A 21,772-nucleotide genomic window follows, 5' to 3' on the forward strand; every position below is an offset into this window, starting at 1 on the left:
TTTTATAAGGGGCTCTCATTCTCTCTCCTGCTGCCATGTGAGAAGGATGTGTTTGCTTCCTCTTCTGCCTTGATTATAAGTTTCCTGAGGCCTCCCCAGCCATGTGAAACTGTGAATCAATTAAGCCGCTTTTCTTTATAAATGACCCAGTCTCAGGTATGTCTTTATTAGCAGTGTGAGAATGGACTAATATACATGGTAAAGATTTTTCATGTGATTTCCACATTCTAAAAAATTATGATATGTTATGTATACATATATTTATCTTGTATGTATATTTATCAATATATATCTCTCACAATGTTAAGAAGAATAACATGAACACCCACACAGTCATCACCCAACACAGGAAGGCATTGCCTTTGCCTTTGGACCCCTCCGTGTCCTTCTCCCCAGTTTCTATCCCCCTTTATCTTCCCGCCTTCAGTAGGGCACTACCGTGAGTCTGTGTTAATAATTCTGTTGCTTTTTATTACAGTTTCACTCCAAATGTATGTGTCCCAAAATAATGTATCTTTTAATTTTGTGTTTCTTTTTGACTCGCTTTGCTTGTTCAACATGTTAGTGATAATCAGTGATATTTTCCCCGTAGCTATATTTTATTTTATTTATTATTTTTTTTTTTTAGATAGAGTCTTGCTCTTTCACCCAGGCTGGAGTGCAGTGGCACGATCTCAGCTCACCGCAACCTCTGCCTTCCAGGTTCAAGCAATTCTGCTTCGGCCTCCTGAGTAGCTGGAATTACAGGCACCTGCCACCATGCCCAGCTAATTTTTGTATTTTTAGTAGAGACGGGGTTTCACCATGTTGGCCAGGCTGGTCTCGAACTCCTGACCTTGTGATCCACCCACCTTGGCCTCCCAAAGTTCTGGGATTATAGGTGTGAGCCACCACGCCTGGCCTGTAGCTATATTTTCATTGCTATGTAACATTCCATTTTACAAATATGCCACAATTATCCTTTCTACCATCAATGGCTATTTGAGTTGTTTTCAGTTATTTTGTATTATAAACAATGTTGCTATTAACATGCTTGTAAATGTCTTTAGTGTGAAGGTTTTTTCTAAATGGGCTATTATTCTTCTGGCTGAGGTTTTTTGTTCTTTCAGTTCTGTCTTCTATTTGATTAATGCTGGTATTTAGGAAAACTAGAACTTTATTTATTTATTTATTTATTTATTTAGTGTAGAAACAGGGTCTCACTATGTTGACCAGGCTAGTCTTAAACTACTGGCCTCAAGTGATCCTCCCACCTCGGCCTCCCAAAGTGCCAGGATTACGAGTATGAGCCACCACACTTTTGGCCTGGTAAACTAGATTTGAACATTTATCTTGTGTCCAATTTGAGTATGATTTACTTGGGTTTTTCATCGTAAACAATAATATCATCTACAAAGTATAATGATTTTGGCAACTCCCTTTTAATAATTATACATTTCAGAATCCCATTGTTAAATTAATATGGTGATGCGAAGCATTCCAGTTTTGTTCCTAACTTTGGTGGGACTGTGCTGGAGTTTCACTAGGCTGTGACTATGTTGGCTGTTAAATGTTGGCTTTGAGATATAATATTTTTATTATATTAAGGAAAGCTTCTACTTCCAGGTACAGTGTGGAATTTTGTCAAATACTTTTTTTTAGCTTCCACTGAAATGCTCATAATTTTTTATTGAACTATTGAGGTGAGAATCGTGCTAATATATGTTTTCATAGTCTCTCAAGCCAATCATTAATATAATATAGATATTTTCTGTTTTTCTCAAGATTGAAAATGGTCACAAGTATGACTTCAGGTCTTAGTCATCCTCCAAGATCTTTCTCCCTGAGTCTCTTTTCATTTGTGGCTGAGAAAATTGACTTGGCCAAGCTGACAGTGACTGTCGACAGACAGGTTAAAGCCAGGTGACCTCCCTCATACTGATGACGGCCTCCTACAGAGCAAGCATGGTAGACTACGAGGGAGAGTATTAAAGTATTTCCCGGCTGGACGCAGTGGCTCACGCCTGTAATTCCAGCACTTTGGGAGGTCGAGGTGGGCAGATCACGACGTCAGGAGTTCGAGACCAGCCTGGCCAACATGGTGAAACCCTGTCTCTACTAAAAATACAAAAATTAGCCGGGCTTGGTGGTAGGCACCTGTAATCCTAGGTACTCAGGAAGCTGAGGCAGGAGAATTGCTTGAACCCAGGAGGCGGAGGTTGCAGTGAGCCAAGATCATGCCATTGTACTCCAGCTCTGGGCTACAGAGCAAGACTCTGTCTCAGAAAAAAAAAAAAAAAAAAAATCCCTAATCCCAGTCATTTCCCCGTGATTAGGATTATGAAATGAAAAGCTGCAACTGGAGTCGGGCATGAGAACAGATGCCTGGCAGAGTCAAGAGTTGATGCAGAGTGAGCGGGCAGAGATAGTGAAGTCTGCAGTTAAAATCCCTGGCCAGGGTCCTGGTCCCACCCCAGTGGGCTTCCTGCCTGCCAGCCTGGGGGAGTGGCGTGCGCTGACCCCGACCAGGTAAGAGCCACACGTCTGTTCTCCTTCGGGCATCTACAGATTCAGGGTGGTGCAGCGCTCAGAGCTGATGTGTGCGAGTGTGTGTGTGCCCGTGTGTGCTGCAGCATGCAGAGAGGCGTGACAGGAAGACTGGCGGCTGCAGTCTGGAGGTGCCCAACTGTCCTCTGACAGCATCTCTCCTCGTGTTCTCTCCCAGCCTGTTTTTGCACTTTTCTCTCATTGCCTTCTCTTCTCCCCCACCCCCATCCATTTCTTCTTCTGATAGGCATTTTATTTCCAAATTTCCAGGCTCACTAATTGAAGGCCAACGCTTCTGTGGGTGATGGATGGCATTTTGGGGAAGAGAAAAGAGGGAAGGGGGCCAGGGGCGAGGAGGCCTGGGCACTGGACGTAAGCAGGGCTCAGTCAGGAAGCCTGGGCACAGCTCCCGGCCGTGCCGGTGGCTGACTTCTCGCAGGGCTTGGGGCAGGACTGGCCATACTGAGTGGACGAACCAAATCCTTTGGAGAGGACCTTGATTCTCTTAGCAAGCTGTGGCCCCTCTCTCTCTTAGGCATCGCTATCTGATAGGGATTTTTTTCTTTTATTTAATCATCTGGCATTTGGTCCACACCTTTTGTGTGGTGGGCACCTCTTAGGGGCCAGGGACACAGGAAGGATCAGACACGGTGCTGCTCGCAAGAAGTCTCTGTGAAGTGGGAGACACACGGGCTTAGATGTGCACAACTGTGGACAAGTGCTCTGATAGAAGCAGGTGCTCTGACAGGTGAGGGCTGTGGAGGGAGTGGGGGAAGGCTTCCCTGAGGAGGTGACATGTGAGCTGAGTGTGGAAGGTCTAGGAGGAGACAGCCAAGTTGGGATGGGGATGTCAGTCTGCTCGGGCTGCCATAACAAAACACCATAGACTGGGTGGCTTAAAACACGGGAAATTATTTCCACAGTTCTGGAGGCAAACGTCTGAGGTCACATGCCAGCTCGGTGGAGCGCTGGTGAGGGCTCCCCTTCTGGCCTGTGGACAGCTGCCTTCTCATTATATCCTCACATGGTGGGGAGGGTGCACAGGGAGAGAGCTCTCTGGGGTCTCTTTTTGTCAGGATGCTAATCCCATCGTGGGGGCCTCACCGTCATGACCTCCTGTAACCCTAATCACCTCCCAAAGGCCCCGCCTCCTAATATTATCCCACGGAGGGGTTAGGGCATCAACATACGAATTTGGAGGGGGCCACAGTTCAGTCCACAGCAGGATGTGTGCGTGTGGAGTGAAGCAGGTATTTCAGGCTGAAGGAATGCCTGGGCAAAGGCAAGGAGACAGGACTCAGTGTCACCAGCCAGGGAACTAGAAGCAACTCAATATGTTGAGGAAGCAGGGCAGGCTCTCGGGGGCTGGGATGAGAGATGAGGCTGGAGGGACCCATGTGCCATGCAAAGGCTTTTGAGTTTTAGCTCGAGGCCCTGTGCTTCCCCAGACTGACCGGGCCTCAACATCACCTGGGAATCTTGGAAGGAAACAGGTTCCTGGGCCTTGCTCCAACCTAAGGAATCAGAATCTGCATAGGTGAGGCCTCAGAATCAGCCTTCCCAGCAGCAGCGTAGTGTGGAGTATAGGGGAACCGCGGGAGGGTTTTGGGAGGGGGGAAGCAGCTACATGGTAGACCCTGCATGCGCCCTCGCTCCTCTGCTGGAGGAAGTGATGAGGGCAGGCCTGGGGCTGGCAATGGGGTCCTCAGCAGTTGCTGCTCAGATCAGTTGCCTCCTTGGACCATGTTCCCGTGAGCAAGACAGGAGCCACCAGGAAATGCAGGTTTCCATTTGGACAAGCTCCTTTAGGCTGGACAGTTGAAGGATGGTAGAAGTGTGCTCCCACCCCATTCCTGCCCCACTTTGCTCTAATGGTGTGAGCTGGAAGGACCATCTCCCTCACTTTTCCCTTCATCCTGAGTGAAACCTGGTTCCCACAGCTCACATGGCGCCATATTTCCAACGTTCAGAGCACCCTGGAAAGTTGGGAGGAAGGATGAGGCTTGTGTTTTCACTGAGAGTAAGTCAAAGGGCCTTCTTGGGATGGTCCATTTCCCTAGTTGTTCAGCAGAGGAAGGGGCTTTGTGATCAGTTTACATTGTATTTGTTTTCCTCCTAGATTTCCCTCCAGAAGATGATAATGAAAGTGTCTGACGCATAAGGAAATAAATAAGATTGTTATGTGCCCAGCTCAAGGGCTAAGGTGTTGGTCAAGACCACACCTGAGGGGCTGCCAGTCACAGGGTGGGGTCCAAGCTCCTCACCCAGACCCAACCTCCCCTGCTCTACAACCTCATCCTTCCCCTGACTTTCCTGGGTTAAATTTTACACTTAGTAACACTGATACCGGGCAGTTTCACACCTCCGAGCCTGCATTTATGCTCATCTCTTTACCTGAAACGTCTTCTCTCACCCCTCCCCCCTCTGTCTGGCTAATTCCTGCTCATTCTCCAAGATCCAGTTCTCCATGGTACCCCTTCTCACTCAACACACACCCCTCAATCTAGCCTTTTCTGTGAGCAACCTGCACCACCTAATGCTGACCTGGATGGGAGCATGTATATAGAAAGTTTGTGTGCCTGCCCCTCCCCAACTCAACCAGAAATCCCTCAAAACTAGGGTCTGTGGTGCTAAATTTAGTCTCTGCAGTCTCTGACATATCACAGGAGTTCAACATATATCTGCTAAACCAAACAGAATCCAGATGAACAAGAATGCCCTCGACATGTAGATGTCACAATTCAACAGCATTCTAAGGATTTGCTCATGCTCATGGGTATCTTTAGGACAGGTGGCTTTTAAGGCCTGGGTATAGATGTAATCCCCTCGCAAAAAAAAAAAAAAAAAAAAAAAAAAAAAAAAAAAAAAAACTTTAACCCAAATAAACTGAAAGGGATTATTTGCATCTCAAAACATTGGGGGGAGGCAGGTTTTCTTTAGACATTAAACCTTTGCTGGAACTTTCAGAAACTTGCCTTATAGATCATTAACTTCTGGGGGAGGGTAGGAGCAGAAGCCATGGAGTCTGAATTCAGAGGTGCCTCTATAAAAGAGGAAGCAAGGCAGAAAATCTTCGAACCAGACAGAGTTGGGTTCAGATTCTAGCTATATTAGCTGTGTGGCCTTGGGCAAGCTACTTAACCTCTCTGCAGCTCGATTTCTTTATCACTAAAGTGGAGATACACTATACCTATTTTGCATGGCTGTTGTAAAGATGTAAAAGATCCTATGTGGGGTACCTTAGCTCATAGGAGGCCCCCAATAATAGTAACAGTGTTGCTGCTGTCAGGCTTAACACTGAGCATGCAGGAGAGGAAGGAGTCTTGAGGGGCTTTTAACTTAGACGGCAGGAATAAGAAAGCCAGGAAGGGCCAAGCCGCTGTGCCAGCACATTTTCAGTATCACAGCACTTCGTGATTTTTTTCACAAATCTTTTGATTTTTTTTTAAACTAAATCTTTCCATGTTGAACAGGCAGACGCTGGCGACAGCACTGTGCAGTGTACTGGCATGACGGCCTGGACTCTAGGAGACTAGACTGCAGCTTACCCAGCTGTGGATCCTGGGGCATTAACTTACACTGTGTCTATAGAAAGGAGACAATAGGCCGGGCGCGGTGGCTCACGCCTGTAATCCCAGCACTTTGGGAGGCCGAGGTGGGCGGATCACGAGGTCAGGAGATTGAGACCATCCTGGCTAACACGGTGAAACCCCGTCTCTACTAAAAATACAAAAAATTAGCCAGGCATGGTGGTGGGCGCCTGTAGTCCCAGCTACTTGGGAGGCTGAGGCAGGAGAATGGTGTGAACCTGGGAGGCGGAGCTTGCAGTGAGCCGAGATAGCGCCACTGCACTCCGGCCTGGGCCAAAGAAAAAAAAAAGAAAGAAAGGAGACAATAGCCATTGCCCACTTCTTAAGGCTGAAATACGAGATAATGAATTTAAACTGCTTAGCCAATGCCTGATGCCCAGTATGCCCGCTGCAAATAGTGGAGGCACCACTCTGTGAAGCGATCAATACTAATAAGCAAAAGCAGTCAATGCTTTGTTAGACGAACTTCTTGTTCTGGGAACATGGTGAGTTTCAGGGAGGCAAGAGGCCACCCAGGACCCTGGAGACCACCTGTCACCAGAGCTGTGTAACTGCTACAGGAGAGGGGTCCCAATCCAGACCACAAGAAAGGGTTTTTGGATCTCTCGGAAGAAAGAACTCAGGGCAAGGCCGGGCGTGGTGGCTCATGCCTGTAATCCCAGAATTTTGGGAGGCCGAGGCAGGTGGATCACTTGAGGCCAGGAGTTCGAGACCGGCCTGGCCAACATGGTGAAACCCCATCTCTACTAAAAATACAAAAAGTAGCCAGGCGTGGTGGTGCACGTCTATAGTCCCAGCTACTCAGGAGGCTGAGGTGGGAGAATTGATCACCCCACTGCCCTCCAGCCTGGGCAACAGAGCAAGACTCTGTCTCAAAAAAAGAGAAAAAAAAAAAAAAAAGCAAGGTGCGTTCACAGTGCAAAGCAAAAGCAAGTTTAGTAAGAAAGTAAAGTGGTGAAAGTACAGCTACTCCATAGACAGAGGAGGGAGTTCTGGAAAGTAAGAGGAGGAAAGCATCCATCCTGGGTACAATACTCGCTTATATAGGATGAAAAAAGATCATGGGGAGATGTGCTGTGCTACAAGGGTTTGTGATAAAGGATTAATTTTCTTAATTACTATATTTTGCAATAATCGATATTATTAACTTTAAAGCATAATTAGAAATGAGTCTGTTCTCAAGATATCAGGATATCAGGACACTCCTAAGTCTGGGTCTGTTTAGTAAACGTTATTAATTTGTTCTCTTAACCGTAAGTATCTAGAAGCTGGGAATAGCTAACTCACTGGGAATGTGGCCCAGCAAGTCCCAGCTTCATTTTCCTCGCCCTCACACAAGATGGAGTCGCTCTGGTTCGAAGCCTCTGACGTAACCTTGGGCCTGTACTGTGACACAGAGGGTTTGCACTGCCAGACGCCCCTTCCCCCACCTTGTGCAGAGTAACCCCCTCCTGACTCAAGAGGCAGCCCCTCTAGAAAACTTCCTTCCCCTCCTCCCCTGCCCGAGTACATATTGCGCGGCCCCTTACTGTTGCTGTGTCTGTCCTGTCATCTGGAGGTGCACAACTACCCCGTGCTGCACAGTGAAGCCTGTCGGCTGAAGGAAAGATGAACGGGCACTTTCTCTTTGTAGAGTTTTCCGGAATCTCCTGAGGCCACTTTTATTGCTTCCCGTCTTTGCGAAAAAATAGTCTTGGAAATAGGTGAGGCTCGGTCACCCCCTCTGGGTGGAAGGAGAAAGCAAGCTCCGTCGGTTTGGGCCGCGGCTGCAGGGAATGCCCCTGGCTGCGACCCCCGCCCGGCGCTGGGGAAAGTGATCTGCTCGAGAGTCCCCGGGACCCTGAGAACCGGTCCCCACCCAAGGCGGCGGCGGGCAATTCCCGCACCGGGGCAGACGGGATGCGCGGACCGCGTTCCCTCCGGGTTTCCCTCACGCCTCTGGAGAGCGGGAACCAACGACCTTGACCTCGGAGGAAACGGCTCTACGGAGCGATGGACGGCCCCACAGAGAGGGCGGCCGGCCCCTCCGGAAAACTTGTCCACACAAAAGGCATTCCTCAGCTTCCACCCCGAAAGGCGAGCCCTGGGTGTAGGGTTACCAGCGGCGCGCGGAGCCCGGCGAGAACGCGGTGCGCCCCCAGCTCCTGCCCGCGCTCCCCGGCCTCCGTGCGCCCCGCGCGCCTCCGCTCTCGCGCCCGCTTTCCCGCGGGGAAGGGACCACCGCCCTGCGAGGCTGGCGGCAGCCCCGTCGTCCCCAAACTCCGGGCCTCCCTGGACTTCCATCCCGCGCCTCTGACGGCCGGGGGCACTCACTCCCTGGGCCGCGGCTCAGGAGAGGCGGCCCCGCGGGGCTCCGGGCGGGGTGGGAGGCCGAGGCCCGGCTCCTCCAGCCCCTCCCGCGGCCCCACCTCTCCGCGCTCCGCTCCCTCTGCCCGGCGCGGGCCGGGAAGGCGCGGGCTTGGCCGCTCTTCCCCTCCACGGCAAAGCCGTGAACCGACAGCTGATGCCACTTCCTTCCCTGCCAGCGCCCTCCCTGCCCGACCCCGCTTCCCCTCCTCTCGCCCGGAGGGAGTGCGGCCCGCGGGGCGCTGCGCCGGCCGGACCCACCCGGGGCCCGAGGGCTGCCCGCAGAGCCGGGAGCTGGCCCGGCCTCGGCGCTGTCCCGGACCCCCGGTCGGCCGCGCCCCGAGGGGCGAGGCCTGCGGGCCGCACTCCCTCCGGCCCCGGATTCGGGGCTGGAAGTCCCTCCCCGAACCCAGCAGCGGGCCTGGGAGGGAGAAGGGGCTGGAGAGGGCCTGGCCTCTCCGAGGGATGGAGGGGACAGAGGCGGCGGCGGCCAAACCCGCGGGCGGCAGCCCCCAGTGAGTATAGAGGAGGCAGCGCAGGGCCGTTCGGGCGGGGGTGGCGGACCGGCGGGGCGGCGGAGCGGGGAGCCCAGGTTGCCCCGGCCACTGGGAAGCGGGCCTCCCACAGACTCGGAGCTGGAAAGGTCGTGGGGAGGCCCGCCCTTCACGTCCATCTTCGTTTGGCCCCTCTGAGTTAGGGGAAATACATCACAGTGTTTGGGCTGCGTATCTTCCCGAAAGCCCGTGCCCAGGGGACTCCAGTGGGAGGGTCTCATTCTTTAAGGTCTCTGGCGTGCTGTTCCAGAGTTTACCCATCAACAATTCTTACTTTAATTTTTTGGAGCCGGAGTCTCGCTCTGTCGCCCAGGCTGGAGTGCAGTGATGCGATTATGGCTCACTGCAACCTCGACCTCCCGGGCTCAAGCCTGGCCTTCTCTGGCTTCAGCCTCCCCAAAAGCAAAAAGTTCTTTTAACTTAACAGAAATTGCTCATATTACATTCTAATCCCCTGTTTTCTGGATTGGACTTTAGAGGAGAAGAAGGAGATGCAAAGAGAAACTTGCTGCATTCTAGATTAACTCATAGAACAAATTATTTCTGTCCTCCTAAAGATAATCCTTAAACTTTACTGGCTTAAAACTGGTGTGACATTTCGCATTATATGTGTATTTTGCTTTATAAAATATGTACATTCCTGAAAGCTTGTGTATAAATTGAATTGTAATAAACGACTACAGAGAGACTTGCCATTTAAGAGAATTTTATGGTGAATCCTTGGGCAGTGTTACAAAGTGGATGACTCCTAATTTGTAGTGTATACACATAAGGATTTTTGTGCACAAAGTTTACTTCAAGTGGGGCACATCTAGATGTATGATATTAAAGTTGTATTTTTCTCAGAAGGTAGAATCAATATTAAAACGCTGTGGCACGTAGATATGCATGCAACACCCTGAGTCAAACCCCTGCTCACCTTCATTCCTTGTGAAGGGGTAAACATCAGCCATGCTGCTAAGGATCTGTGCAGCGCTGGCAAGCCACCTAGCCTCTGGGGATGGAACATTGTCATTTACGGAATAGGGGGAGTAGGGTTAAGTGATCACTACATGTTTTGGAAAAGGCCTGGGCTTGGAATGAGAAGCTTTAGATTGCAAACTGGGCCTCCTCTTAGCACCTGTGTATTGTAATCTCTGCCTCAGTTTCTCCATCTGTAGAAGTATATAATAAAGCCATTCTTTCTTTTCTTTTTCTTTTTCCTTTTTTTTTTTTTTTTTTTTTTGAGACAGAGTCTCGCTCTATCGCCCAGGCTGGAGTGCAGTGGCGGGATCTCGGCTCACTGTAACCTCCGCCTTCTGGGTTCAAGTGATTCTCCTGCCTCTGCCTCCCAAGTAGCTGGGACTACAGGTGCCTGCCACCACGCTCAGCTAATTTTTTGTATTTTTTGTATTTTTTATATTTATTTATTTATTTATTTTTGAGACAGAATCTTGCTCTGTCGCCCAGGCTGGAGTGCAGTGGTGCAATCTTGGCTCACTGCAATCTCTGCCTCCTGAGTTCAAGCAACTACCTTGCCTCAGCCTCTTGAGTAGCTGGGACTACAGGTGAGCAGCACTCCTGACCTCATGATCCACCCGCCTCAGCCTCCCAAAGTGCTGGGATTACAGGTGTGAGCCACCGCGCCTGGCCAATTTTTTTGTATTTTTAATGGAGCAGTTTCACCATGTTAGCCAGGCTGGTCTCGAACTCCTGACCTCAAGTGATCCACCCGCTTCAGCCTCCCAAAGTGCTGGGATTACAGGTGTGAGCCACCCACCTGGCCAATTTTTTGTATTTTTAATGGAGGTGGGGTTTCACCATGTTGGCCAGGCTGATCTCGAACTCCTGACCTCAAGTGATCCACCCGCCTCAGCCTCCCAAAGTGCTAGGATTACAGGTGTGAGCCACCGCTCCTGGTCAGTAATGCCATTCTGTTAGGGACAGGATTATTGGGGGGGAGTGTGTTTGAAAGCACTTGCAGTCCCGCCTGGCATAGAGCAGATGCCTGATCGGCGTTCCTGACTGGTCAAGGTCTCCCTTTGAGCTCAACCCCATGCTGTGGTCCTGTGGCTTGTGCATCAGGGGTCAGGGGTGAGGTTGGATGCAGCACCTTCTACTGGAGGTCAGATCCTGCTTGATGTCTTCCTGACGTCTATCAACCTCATTGGCTCCCCTTGGAGAGGGAAGAGCATGTTGCCTGTTAACAGATGCGGGCATCCTCTACTGAAACTACCCTTCAGCAAAGCAAGAGGCTAGGGATTGGGAAATCACCCTGGTTTTCACTCTGGTCCACATTTGGCATAGGATTAGTTGTCCTCTGAAGCTTCATTTTGCCCATCTGTAAAATGGGGATAGAAAAACTAGAACACTACTGAGACTTGGAAGAAAAAATTCGACAATAACTTATTTGCACTCTTCAATGACTTGCATTTTTTTAAAAGTGCTTTCACGTTATCTATAGCAGGGGTCCCCAACCCCCAGGCCACGAACCAATAGCGGTCCACAGACCATAGCAGTCTGTGGCCTGTTAGGAACCAGGCCACACAGCAGGAGGTGAGTGGCGGCGAGCAAGTGAGCATTACCACCTGAGCATTACCACCTGAGCTCTGCCTCCTGTCAGATGAGCAGTGGCATTAGATTTTCATAGGAGCACAAATTTTATTGTGAACTGCGCATGTGAGGGAGCTAAGGTGCAAGCTCCTTATGAGAATCTAACTAATGCTTCATGATGTGAGGTAGAACAGTTTCATCCCAAAACCATTCCACCCCACCCTGCCCCTGATCCATGGAAAAACTGTCTTCCATGAAACCAGTCCCTCTGGTGCCAAAAAGGTTGGGGACCACTGATCTAGAGAGCATCCCCTGCTCTGTCTCCAGGTTACTTTCATCTGGACAGGACTCAACACCAAGACACTTTGGGGCCCCGGGAGGTTGTGGGGGTTAGTCCTGTGCTGGGTCTCAGGAGCTCTGTCTGTTTTCTCCTCCAGAGGGCCCAAGACAGGGAGTGGAACAGCCAGCCCCATGGAGGGGACCTCAGCTGTGGAGTGGAGTGGTCCTGAGCCACAACTGGATAATGGACATCCCCCAAGACCCTGGCCTTGCCCTCAGGAAAACAGAACATCCAGCCCGATGGCCCTCCAGCCTCCCAGGGTATGGGGGGTACAGCTCCAAGGCCCCTCTGTGCTGGAATCCAAGGTGAGGGCTTTGAAGGAAAAGATGACAGCGGCCAAACAGGGAGTGAGTCCCTGCTCTGCTTCCCATGAGCGGTCATCCCCCAAGAAACCCCAATGCAGACAAGGCAAGGCAGGGGGAGCTGGGACTCCATCGGAGGGGTCTTTCCTGCCAGGTGCTGTGGTGGCTCCTCATACCCAAAACCTGCCCGATGGGCAGCTGGACGGCAGCATCAATGAGGAGGAACCTGCCAGGGATGGGGGCCCTAGGCTTCCCAGGCCGCCTGCCCCTGGACGTGAGTACTGCAACATGGGGAGCCCATGGCCTCCAGAAGCCGAATGGACACTGCCTGACCATGAGAGAGGTCCGCTGCTGGGGCCCAGCTCTTTGCAACAGAGCCCCATCCATGGAGTTACTCCCGGACGGCCTGGGGGTCCCGGTCCTTGTAATAAAATCATCCACATTCCCAGCCCAAGGACAGGAAGATCCTACCCTTTTCCAGATGGCGTGGTCACAGAGGCAGATCTGGATAGCGCATCCCTGACCTCCGAGGAGGACTTTGTCCCCAGGACAGCCCTGCTGGGCGAGCACTGGAGAGCTGGAGACCTGGAGGCTCTGGATGCTGGGAGCAGTGCCTTGTCCCTGTCTGATCGGGTGGAGAGAAACCGCCTGTTGCTGCAGGAGATGCTCAACGTTTCTGGGCAGAGCCCCCGCAAGGTGGGAACCCCTGCCTGGACTCCGTCCTGGGACACAGCTACACCAGGTGAAGCACACTGTGTAGGTCCAGGTGGTGGGGGGAGCAGGAGGGAATCCAGAGGGAGGAAAAGGGGATGAGGGGGTCCCATGGAGGGAGTGGGGCAGGAAAGGAGGGAGAGCCTGACAGTTGCCTGTCACCAAAATCATCAGGATGGCCTCTTATTCTTGGCTCTGACATAGATTCTTTGCGGCCTCACAGGCAGCCTGTCTGCTGAAGCCCCCCGTGACACTGCAGACCAATGGGAGGCCACCCTGTGTGCTTGGGGTTAGAAGCCACTGTGACGTCTTCCTTGAGGCTTGGATTCCTTTCCGGAGTGGCTTTTTGCCTCTCCCTCCAGTGATATGTCCTCACCCTCAGTGAGGGCCCTCTGGTGGGGCAAGCAGACAGGAACCCCTTCCTACAAGGAGGCTGGGCGTTCTAGCAGCTGGGCTGAGCTCAGATGGTAGCACCAATGGGATGTACAAGTGCGTCTCTTTCCCTTCCTGCCTTCTCATTCCAAAATCTCACAAGCTCATTCATCACTGCATGCCTGAGCCCAGGCATGTGGTCCTCTCAGCATATGGCTGGGCCCACAGCAGTTGTCGTGACAGGCTCAGCCTCCAATTTTCAGGCAAGGTGTTGGATTTATCTGGGGAGTAAGTTGCTTCTGGAGAAACCCTTCTCCGTGTTCACTAAGTGGCAGCTGAGAGCCCTGTTTTTGGCTTTTGGGCTCCGTCCTGATCTCTGCTTCTATTCTGGATCCTAGAGCGACCAGTGGGGGATGTGGACTGGGCCTCGGGCACCTCCTTGCAGGACTCCGGCCAGAACAGGTAAGAGCTCAGAGCCCACATTTTCTCTCCCTCCCTCCTCACCGTGGTCCCTCTATTTACTCAGCATCAGGACAGTAGGAGACCTTCCAAAGTGAGAGGGCAGGCAGACTCCTGCACCAGCAGACCAGTGGACATCATCATCCCTGAGACCCTGCAGAAATTGCCAGTAACCCCCACTGCCACATCCCCCAGGCTGGTGCCTCCCTGCTACTTGAGCAAAACCACCAGGGAACAAAGCGCATTGCTAACTACCTGCTCCATGTCCATGGAGCCATTTCCCTTGCCCAGGCCTCTTTATCTTTAAAGTGGGGGAAATAGCATCTGTCTGGTTCACTTCACAGGACCATTATGAGGCCGAAGTGAGATCGTGGTTGTGAAAATCATTGGGGAAAATGTACAAAGCCTTACCCCAATTCCGTTCCCAGTCAAGAGGTTGTGCAGGGATCATGTCAAACATTTCACCTCCAACCTTACCATGCTATCCCACGGCCTTCGCTCCAGCCCCTCCACCAAATATTTTGGGGAAGCTGGACCCACCGAGGTGTAGCGGGGGAAGTGGGGCTGCCTGTCCTTCATGGTCAGTGTCCTGAGCCAAGCAGGGTGAGAAAAGTACACTCAAGGTGGGAGTGGGGCCATCTGCAGGCCTGACTGCAGCTGGCGCCTGCACAGAGGTTGAACCCAGCCTCAGTCTTTGCCAGGCTCCTGGTCCACAAGGCTGAGAGGTCCTGGAGCTCTCGTTTCCCCAGCTGTCTGGTGATGTCAGCCTCTGCGAGGTCTTGTGGTTTCTGCGGAGGGCAGAGGCTGACACGGTTGCTGCTCCGATGCAAGGCAGCTCCTGCACAAATCCCACTCAGTTAGAACCACCCTCCAGAAAACGTGGATGGACCTCTGTCTTAGTCTATTTGGGCTGCTATAACAAAAAGCCTATAGAGGCTGGGTGGCTTACTAACAGAAATGTATTGCTGACAGTTCTGGAGGCCGTGAGGTCCAGGATCAAGGCACGAGCAGATTCAGCGTCTGGTGAGGGCTGCTCTTGATTGATTCATAGATGGTGCCTTCTTGCTGTGCCCTCAGGTGGAGGAAGGGGCAAGGCAGCCCTCTGGGGCCTCTTAGAAGGGCACTAATCCCATTCATGAGGGCCGTGCCCCATGACCTACTCACCTCCCAAAGCTCCACCTCCTAACACCCTCACACTGGGGATACGGTTTCAACCTAGGAATCTTGGGGAGACACAAACACTGAGTCCGCCGTAGTCCCCCAGCCCCGCACCTGCCTTAACCAAGTGAGGGCAGCCCAGGTTCATGTGATTGGGCTTCTGCTTGCCTAAGGGCCTGATGGAGAGGGGGATGTCTAGCTCCTTCGTCCTTTGCTATTTATGATTTGGAATCACAGTTGCCTCCCCTTCTGCCGGGAATCTCTTCCCCCACCTCCCTGGCCGCTGTTTCCAGGCCCTCCCTCCTCTGGTCCCCAGCTGGCCCTGCCACAGTGTTGAGGAGCGTGACTACAGAAAGACCCGTGGGCCTCAGCCGGCTCTGCTCCCCTGTCTGCCCCCTGTTCAAGTCGCCTTCTGTCTTTTTCCCTCTTTCTGTGCGGAGCCCTGGAGGAAAGGGCTGGGGCAGATGCCCTCTGCTGCAGAGGTGGTGCCGCCTCTGCCTGCAGCTGCCCCCACCCCCTGCACACTTCCTCCCTCGATGAAGGAAGGGCCCAGTGGGGTGATGCAGCCACTGGGGATTCTGCTTAGTGGTCACTGCTGAAAGGAGAAGCCAAAGCTCCTGACAGCCCGTTGGATACTAAGGAATAAGGCCCCCTCATTTCCAAGGAGGAGACCTCAACCGTAGGGGAAGGAGGGACTTTCCCTTAGTGCTGTGAGGAGACGGTATTTGTGTAGAATCCTCAGGATGGGGGTTTCTGGGCCATTGTTTAACCTGCCAGGCCCCCAGCAGCCATGGGCTGCATTTCAGAGTTCAGGCAGGGTGTGCGCACCTGTGTACTCTATGGCGTATGCCTGTGTGTGTGGAGAGAGAGAGAAGGTCTCTTAGTGAGTTTTAGGACCCTGTTCAAAGACTGTTAACAAAATGTCCCCTTAGAGTGCCTGGCGATCAGGGCAAAGAGTGTTGTGGGGAAACATGCATTATTTGGGAGTCATTCCGAGTACCCTGCTGGCCTCACTTGGCGCTCTGCAGTGAGGTCCCTGCTGAGTAGACGCCCAGGCTGTAGGGCCATGTCTTGAAGCCCCTCAGATAGGGTTCCCTGTCTGGCTCTATCCCCGAGTCTCCTGGGCAGACATTAAAGGTGGTCCCCAAGACCCTGCAGGGCTCCCTCTCTCCCCAGAGCAGGATGGAGTGATTGATGTTACTTCTGTATCAATGAACTTCCCAAGAGACCTCTGGAGTAAGGCACGCTTCCCTCGGCTCTATGCCCCGGGAGTGCCACTCGAAGCCAGGGTCCTGGGGCTTAGTGTCTGTTCTAAGGGGCCTAGGACTTTGGGGAGAGAATGCTGAGGCTGTGGCAGACCATTCGATGGCCACCCCAAAGGGGGCCCCAGGACATCAGTCAGGACATGCTCTGGCAGGAGGAAAGCGCGGGACCTCACTCATGAGGTCGTGAGCCCCTTGGATCTTCTGAGGGTTTGAGGTCCTGCTTCACATTCAGTCAAGTGTTGCAATCAAATAACCATTACAACCAAGTTAACCCAGCATGCATCTGATGGTGTCCATAACGGTTACTGCTCTGCAGGCAACGGGAGGAGGAGCTCATGACATGATGGTGACAGCAGAGCTCAACACAGCAGGCAGGCTGGGGGCGGGCTGGGGGCGGGCTGGGGGCAGGCTGGGGCTGGCCTGGCTTGTGTGGGGCAGTCACCAGGAGTCAGCCTTGGAGGCAACGACCCAGGACCTTAAAGGCTAAGGGTCAGATGCGGAGGAGACCCCCGGCCCCCAACCCCAGGGTTGTCCCCCCTCTAATAAGGGGCAAGAGAAGGCTCAGTTGCAGAGGACTGGAGCCTCCTAGTGGCAGGCAAAAGCCCATGCCAGCAGCTGCCATTTTTGAGCTCTTAATTATGTGGCAAGAGCTATGCTAAGTGCTGTTCCTTCTTTCCCATTTGATCCTAATAACAAATTGTATTTTTCACGCACGTCCGTGTGAAGAGACCACCAAACAGACTTTGTGTGAGCAACAAGGCTGTTTATTTCACCTGGGTGCAGACGGGCTGAGTCCGAAAAGAGAACGAAGGGAGATAGGGGTGGGGCCGTTTTATAGGATTTGGGTGGGTAGTGGAAAATTACAATCAAAGGGGGTTTTTCTCTTGCGGGCAGGGGCAGGGGTCACAAGGTGCTCAGTAGAGGAGATTTTGAACCAGGAGAAGGGATTTCACAAGGTAATGTCATCAGGTAAGGCAGGAACCAGCCATTTTCACTTCTTTTGTGATTCTTCACTTGCTTCAGGCCATCTGGACATAAAGGTGCAGGTCACAGGGGATACTATGGCTTAGCTTGGTCTCAGAGCCCTGACAGTATTTATTGTTCCTGTTTCACTGACAGAGAGACCTCTCTGGTGGAGGAGTTAAGTGACTTGCCCAGGATCCTCTAGCTGCCAAGTATTGGAGCCAGGTTTCGCACTCAGGGCTGCCAGCCCCAAGGGCTGCACTCTCACCATCCTGCAGCACTGCCACAAGCCGCCCTGTCCCTGCCCCTACAGGCCACCCCTTGGGCTAGGGATCTGGGAGTCTCCTTCCCCTCCCAGCCTGCTCTGTTCTCAGGTGTGGGCAAAGAAGGGCAGGTGATGGACTCCATGGGATATGCTTATTTTTCTCCTAGGTCACTATTAGGATGATTCAGGAAATAGGGTTTGGATTTTGGGGGAGAGGATGAGGTGAGACGTTGGGCCTCACAGAGGGCAAAAGGGATCTGTGCCTGGAAGGACTCATAAGAGAGAAGTGGGAGGACATTGAAATAAGGGGCCGCGCTGAGGCTGTCTCTATACCAGCTCTGGCCCCTTCCCTTCCTTGAGCCTCTGAGAGACATACTGGGATTGCAGATTGCTTTAGGATTCCAGTAATCCAGCGCAGGTGAAAGGGTGTGACAGTGAAGAGCACAGCAATCAGGGCAACGCTGGCTCCAGACCCCGCACCAGATCCACTTTGGAGGCTCAGGAGCCCGCGCCAGGGTGGCCGGCCCGAGGCCCTCAGCCTCCTCGGCCATCTCCATGGAGGCAGCCATCTCCATGGAGGCAGTGCTTCTGCGTGGCCCAGGCCCACCCTGGTGCAAATCAGGACCTTCTGTGTGTGTGTGATTTGGGGGGCCCCAGGTCCTGAATGTGTCTGCAGGGGCTTTAGTTACTGGTTGCTGTGGGGAGAAGGGAGCAGAGAAGGTCTCGGTTTTGTTTTATGTGTGCTGTAGTGATGAGGGAAGCGCAGGGAACATCCTAGGTTGTTTATTTTCCCCTCATCCCTGTGGTGGACTTGTGCCCCTGTGGGGATCCACAAGCCCAGTCCCTGGTGTACACACCCTTCAGGAAACCCCTGTGAGTGATCGCAGACCAAAACACTTCACACAGGCGGGGGCAGGGGGGAAGGGGAGGGCTGGTCCCAATCTTCAGGCCCCTGCTGGGATTCCTGGGGAGTAAAAACTCCCTCCCCTCAAGCAGTTTCTAGACTCTAAGTTAAAGACAGGCAGCCCTAAAGAATTTCAGGGGCTTGGCCTGTGCTTCAAGTGGTCAGGCCCTCAGCTGTGAGAAGAATCTCAGGCTTTTAAAGCTTAATATGTTAATTAGCATTTTTGGAAACTGAGATAGGAAAAAACCAAAATGTTTTTCCTGCTTTCACACACTCAACACAGCACAGAGCACTTCACCTCGAGCCACCAGAGCGTGTGCAGATGTTTCCCACACGCCAAGCAATTCTCCGGCAGACCCCAGCTGGCTGCCCTGTGACTCCACTCATTTCTGACGCTGTCTACCTGCAGATAGGATCAGGCCCCACAGGTTGAGGGCTCAGTTCCACAGGACCGCTCCCACTTCAGATGCCAATCGCAAGTCCCAGGTTGTGACCTGCACTTCGGACCAACCAGCTATAAATGGGGGTTCCCACTGTTCCTTCCTTGGGTTTAATTTTATAGGTCGGCTCACAGAATGCAAGGAAACACTTTACTTGCATTTACCCATTTCTTATGAAGAATGTTATAAAAGACATGAACAGCCATGTGAGGAGAGGCATGGGGCAAGGTATGGGAGATGGGGCACCGCCCCCCAGAAACCTTCACAAGCCCAGCTGTTCCGAAGCTGTCCTGCCAGTCCTTTGGGTGTTTGTGGAGGCCTCATTACATAGGCATGATTGATTACATCATTGGCCACTGTGAGTCAGCTCAAACTTCAGCCCCTCTCCCCTGACAGAGGTTAGGAGGTGGGGCTTAATGTTCCAACCCTCAAAATGATTGGTGTTTCTGGTGACCAGCCCACATCCTGAAGCTATCTAGGGACCCTCAGCCACCAGCCGTCTCATTACCATACAAAAGACACTCTGCGCATTCCTGAGATTCCAAGGGTTTAGGAGCTGTGTGCCAGGCACCAGGAGCGGGGACCAAATTCGTGTTTATTAGATCACAGAAGCACAGAGCTCCCCTGCGAGCCGGCCACTGGGTGTGATCCAGTGCAATTTCACATGGAACTGGCCACTTTTGCTCTTACTGTGCCCTGCACCGGCTGCAGCCATAGCTGGCACTGGTGTATCTCCTCCCTGAGCTCCTTGGGGCAAGAACTGTGCTGTTCTTGTCTCCGGGCCCCAGTGCCTGCAAATGTACAGGGAAAAGTCACTCAGAAATGTTTGGCAGAGGCACGTAGTAAAGAGTGTGAGTAAGGGCTCAGCAAGGAGGCATGGGGAGTCCTGGCTGAGTGCGGGAGAAGAGACACTCCGGCACCACCCCAGCATGCCCAGGGCTGTAGAGGTGCCTGAGAACACCCCAGGGCACGGGTGTAACCAAGAACAGAAAAACGGCTGAGCCCCTGCCTGTCCTTACCAACCCCCTAGCTCCCATCCTGCCCCACTGATACACACGCACAAAGGAAAGCCCCGTTACCACTCCCAGCCCCACCGAGACTAAAGCAAAAGAAAAAATTAAATGTAACCACTCAACAGTGTTTTTGGATACTTAACACGCTCCCAGTGTCTGACCCTGGGTGGAGAAGGAAGCCCTACCACAAACCCAGTGCCACCTGGAGCCTCCAGATACCCTGTCCCGTGCTGCGTGATTGCCACGCCCACATACACATCACACATGAAAATCTCATGATGGTCCCCATCTTTACCAATCAAGGAGCTTGAGAAAGTCCATTTACCCAAGGCAATTCATCTGGTGGGAGCTAGTCTGAAATTCTAGGAAAGGAAGCCCTCTTCTCTGCCTGCCAGAGTTGAACAGGCCACTGGTCCCCCATCTGAGGGCATCACAGACACCCTCCTCCTCTGTGGCCACCCAGGTCCCACACCTGAGGCCAAGAGGTTCTCACCAAAGGGGCAGCCCAAAGCCTGCTTCTGGGGCTCAGCAGGGAATCTGTTCATCTTCAGGAAGGCAGGGGCAGGGTGACTCTGCTCTCCTCAGAAGTCAGCGTCTTAGGCGTGCACTGCAGGCCTCCACACTGCAGATCCTTTCGAAGGTGTTGAAGGAGGTGGGTTCTTCTCCCAGCTGCCCTTCCTAAGGACTCCCACTCCTCCTTCTCCATTGGCAGGAGGGCCTATTGACTGTCTGGGAGCCAGCTTTCCGTCACGACCAGTCGGCCACCTCCTGTTTTCTGTCCTATGGAAGCCACCTTTTCCATAGAGCCCTGTCAAGGGCTTTTCAAAGTCCAGAGCAAAGCCACCAGGTCCCCTCCGGCTACAAGATGGTGTTTGTCATTTCAAATGTGCCTTCCCCTTGCTGACTACAAGGTGATCTCTTCACAGGTGACTTTAGTATATGTTCGGGGATTCCACCCTTTGCTTAGTAAGGGGGTGAGAGTAGCTTAACAAAACAATGGTGCTAATGATAAAATAATAATAATAATAATAAATGCTAACATTTATGGACTCTTACCAAGTGCCCAGCTCTGTGCTAATCTCTTTTAAAGGAGTCACTCTCACTTATCTTAAAAACTGAGCCCTTATTTAGCAGATAGGGAAACTGAGGCTCAACTCCTAAGTAACCTGCCAGGGTGACACAGCTAGGAAGTGGCTGTCCAGGGAGTAAAACCCCAGGCAGACTGCCCCCAAGCCACACACTTCCCTGCCACTCTAGGCTGTGTCCTGTCCATGTCCTGCAGACCTGGGAAGAAGGGGCCTGTGCAAGCAAGCACGACAGTATGAGACTAGGTCCCTGCCCTCATGGAGCACATGACCCAGAATCAGTTCCAGGTGCACCTTTTCCACTTCCCGTCATTCAGAAAATTGCACACAGAATCACAGTAGGAGAGCTCTATCCGTGGTCATCAGAAAGCTTTCAAATACGCAAACATGGAACAAATGCTAAGCAGAAAAGTTTCTCTATGTTCTGTACACTCCATATTCTCCCTCTACTGGGTGCATCCTGGAATCTGGGAAGCGGCAGATCCCTCTACATTCCCAATTATTTCCCCATCCATGTACCTGAGTTGAAAGGGTTAAACAGACTTGCTGAGCTTATTATTTTAATCCAGGATTATGATGGCTGCAGAAGAAGGCCACTCTGTCCCCTTGACCTCCTTGGCTAGGAGAGCAATGGTGGTTCTCCTGCCCCAGCTGGCTGGAGGGAAAGCAAAGCCATAGCTAAGCCTGTCCCTCCACCAGGAAACTGGCCGAGACAGGAGTGCCCAGAGCAGGAGGGGACCACACGCTGCCCTTTGTCCTTGTGAACCAGTCGAGGACACAGGTGGCTGGAGGGGTGGGGGAAGGGCCAGCATACTCTAGTGGAACTCTAGTTTTCCCCAACAATGAGCTCTTTATAGGCTCTGCCACTGTCAGGGCCAAACATCTGTGGTGGGAACTCCCCCAAGGGGGGACCTTGAAATCCCACACCCCACCTTATGGCATATCAG

At 52.4% G+C, this 21,772-nt stretch overlaps 1 protein-coding gene across 3 annotated transcripts in view; it reads left to right on the plus strand.

The window, feature by feature from the left end:
• Positions 1-8,608: 8,608 nt before the first annotated feature.
• Positions 8,609-21,772, plus strand: part of KIAA1614 (KIAA1614 ortholog) — a 39,228-nt gene continuing 26,064 nt past the window's right edge. For all 3 annotated transcript variants that reach the window (XR_010117451.1, XM_055254538.2, XM_063625146.1), the window contains exons 1-3: positions 8,609-8,977; positions 11,986-12,932; positions 13,672-13,735. Coding sequence is in view for 2 of the 3 variants with exons in the window: in XM_055254538.2 (XP_055110513.2) it covers positions 8,928-8,977; positions 11,986-12,932; positions 13,672-13,735 (1,061 nt within the window). In the remaining variant the exon portion in view is untranslated. The remainder of the gene's footprint in view (positions 8,978-11,985; positions 12,933-13,671; positions 13,736-21,772) is intronic.

Source organism: Symphalangus syndactylus, chromosome 12 (assembly GCF_028878055.3).
Source record: "Symphalangus syndactylus isolate Jambi chromosome 12, NHGRI_mSymSyn1-v2.1_pri, whole genome shotgun sequence".
NCBI lineage: Eukaryota > Metazoa > Chordata > Mammalia > Primates > Hylobatidae > Symphalangus > Symphalangus syndactylus.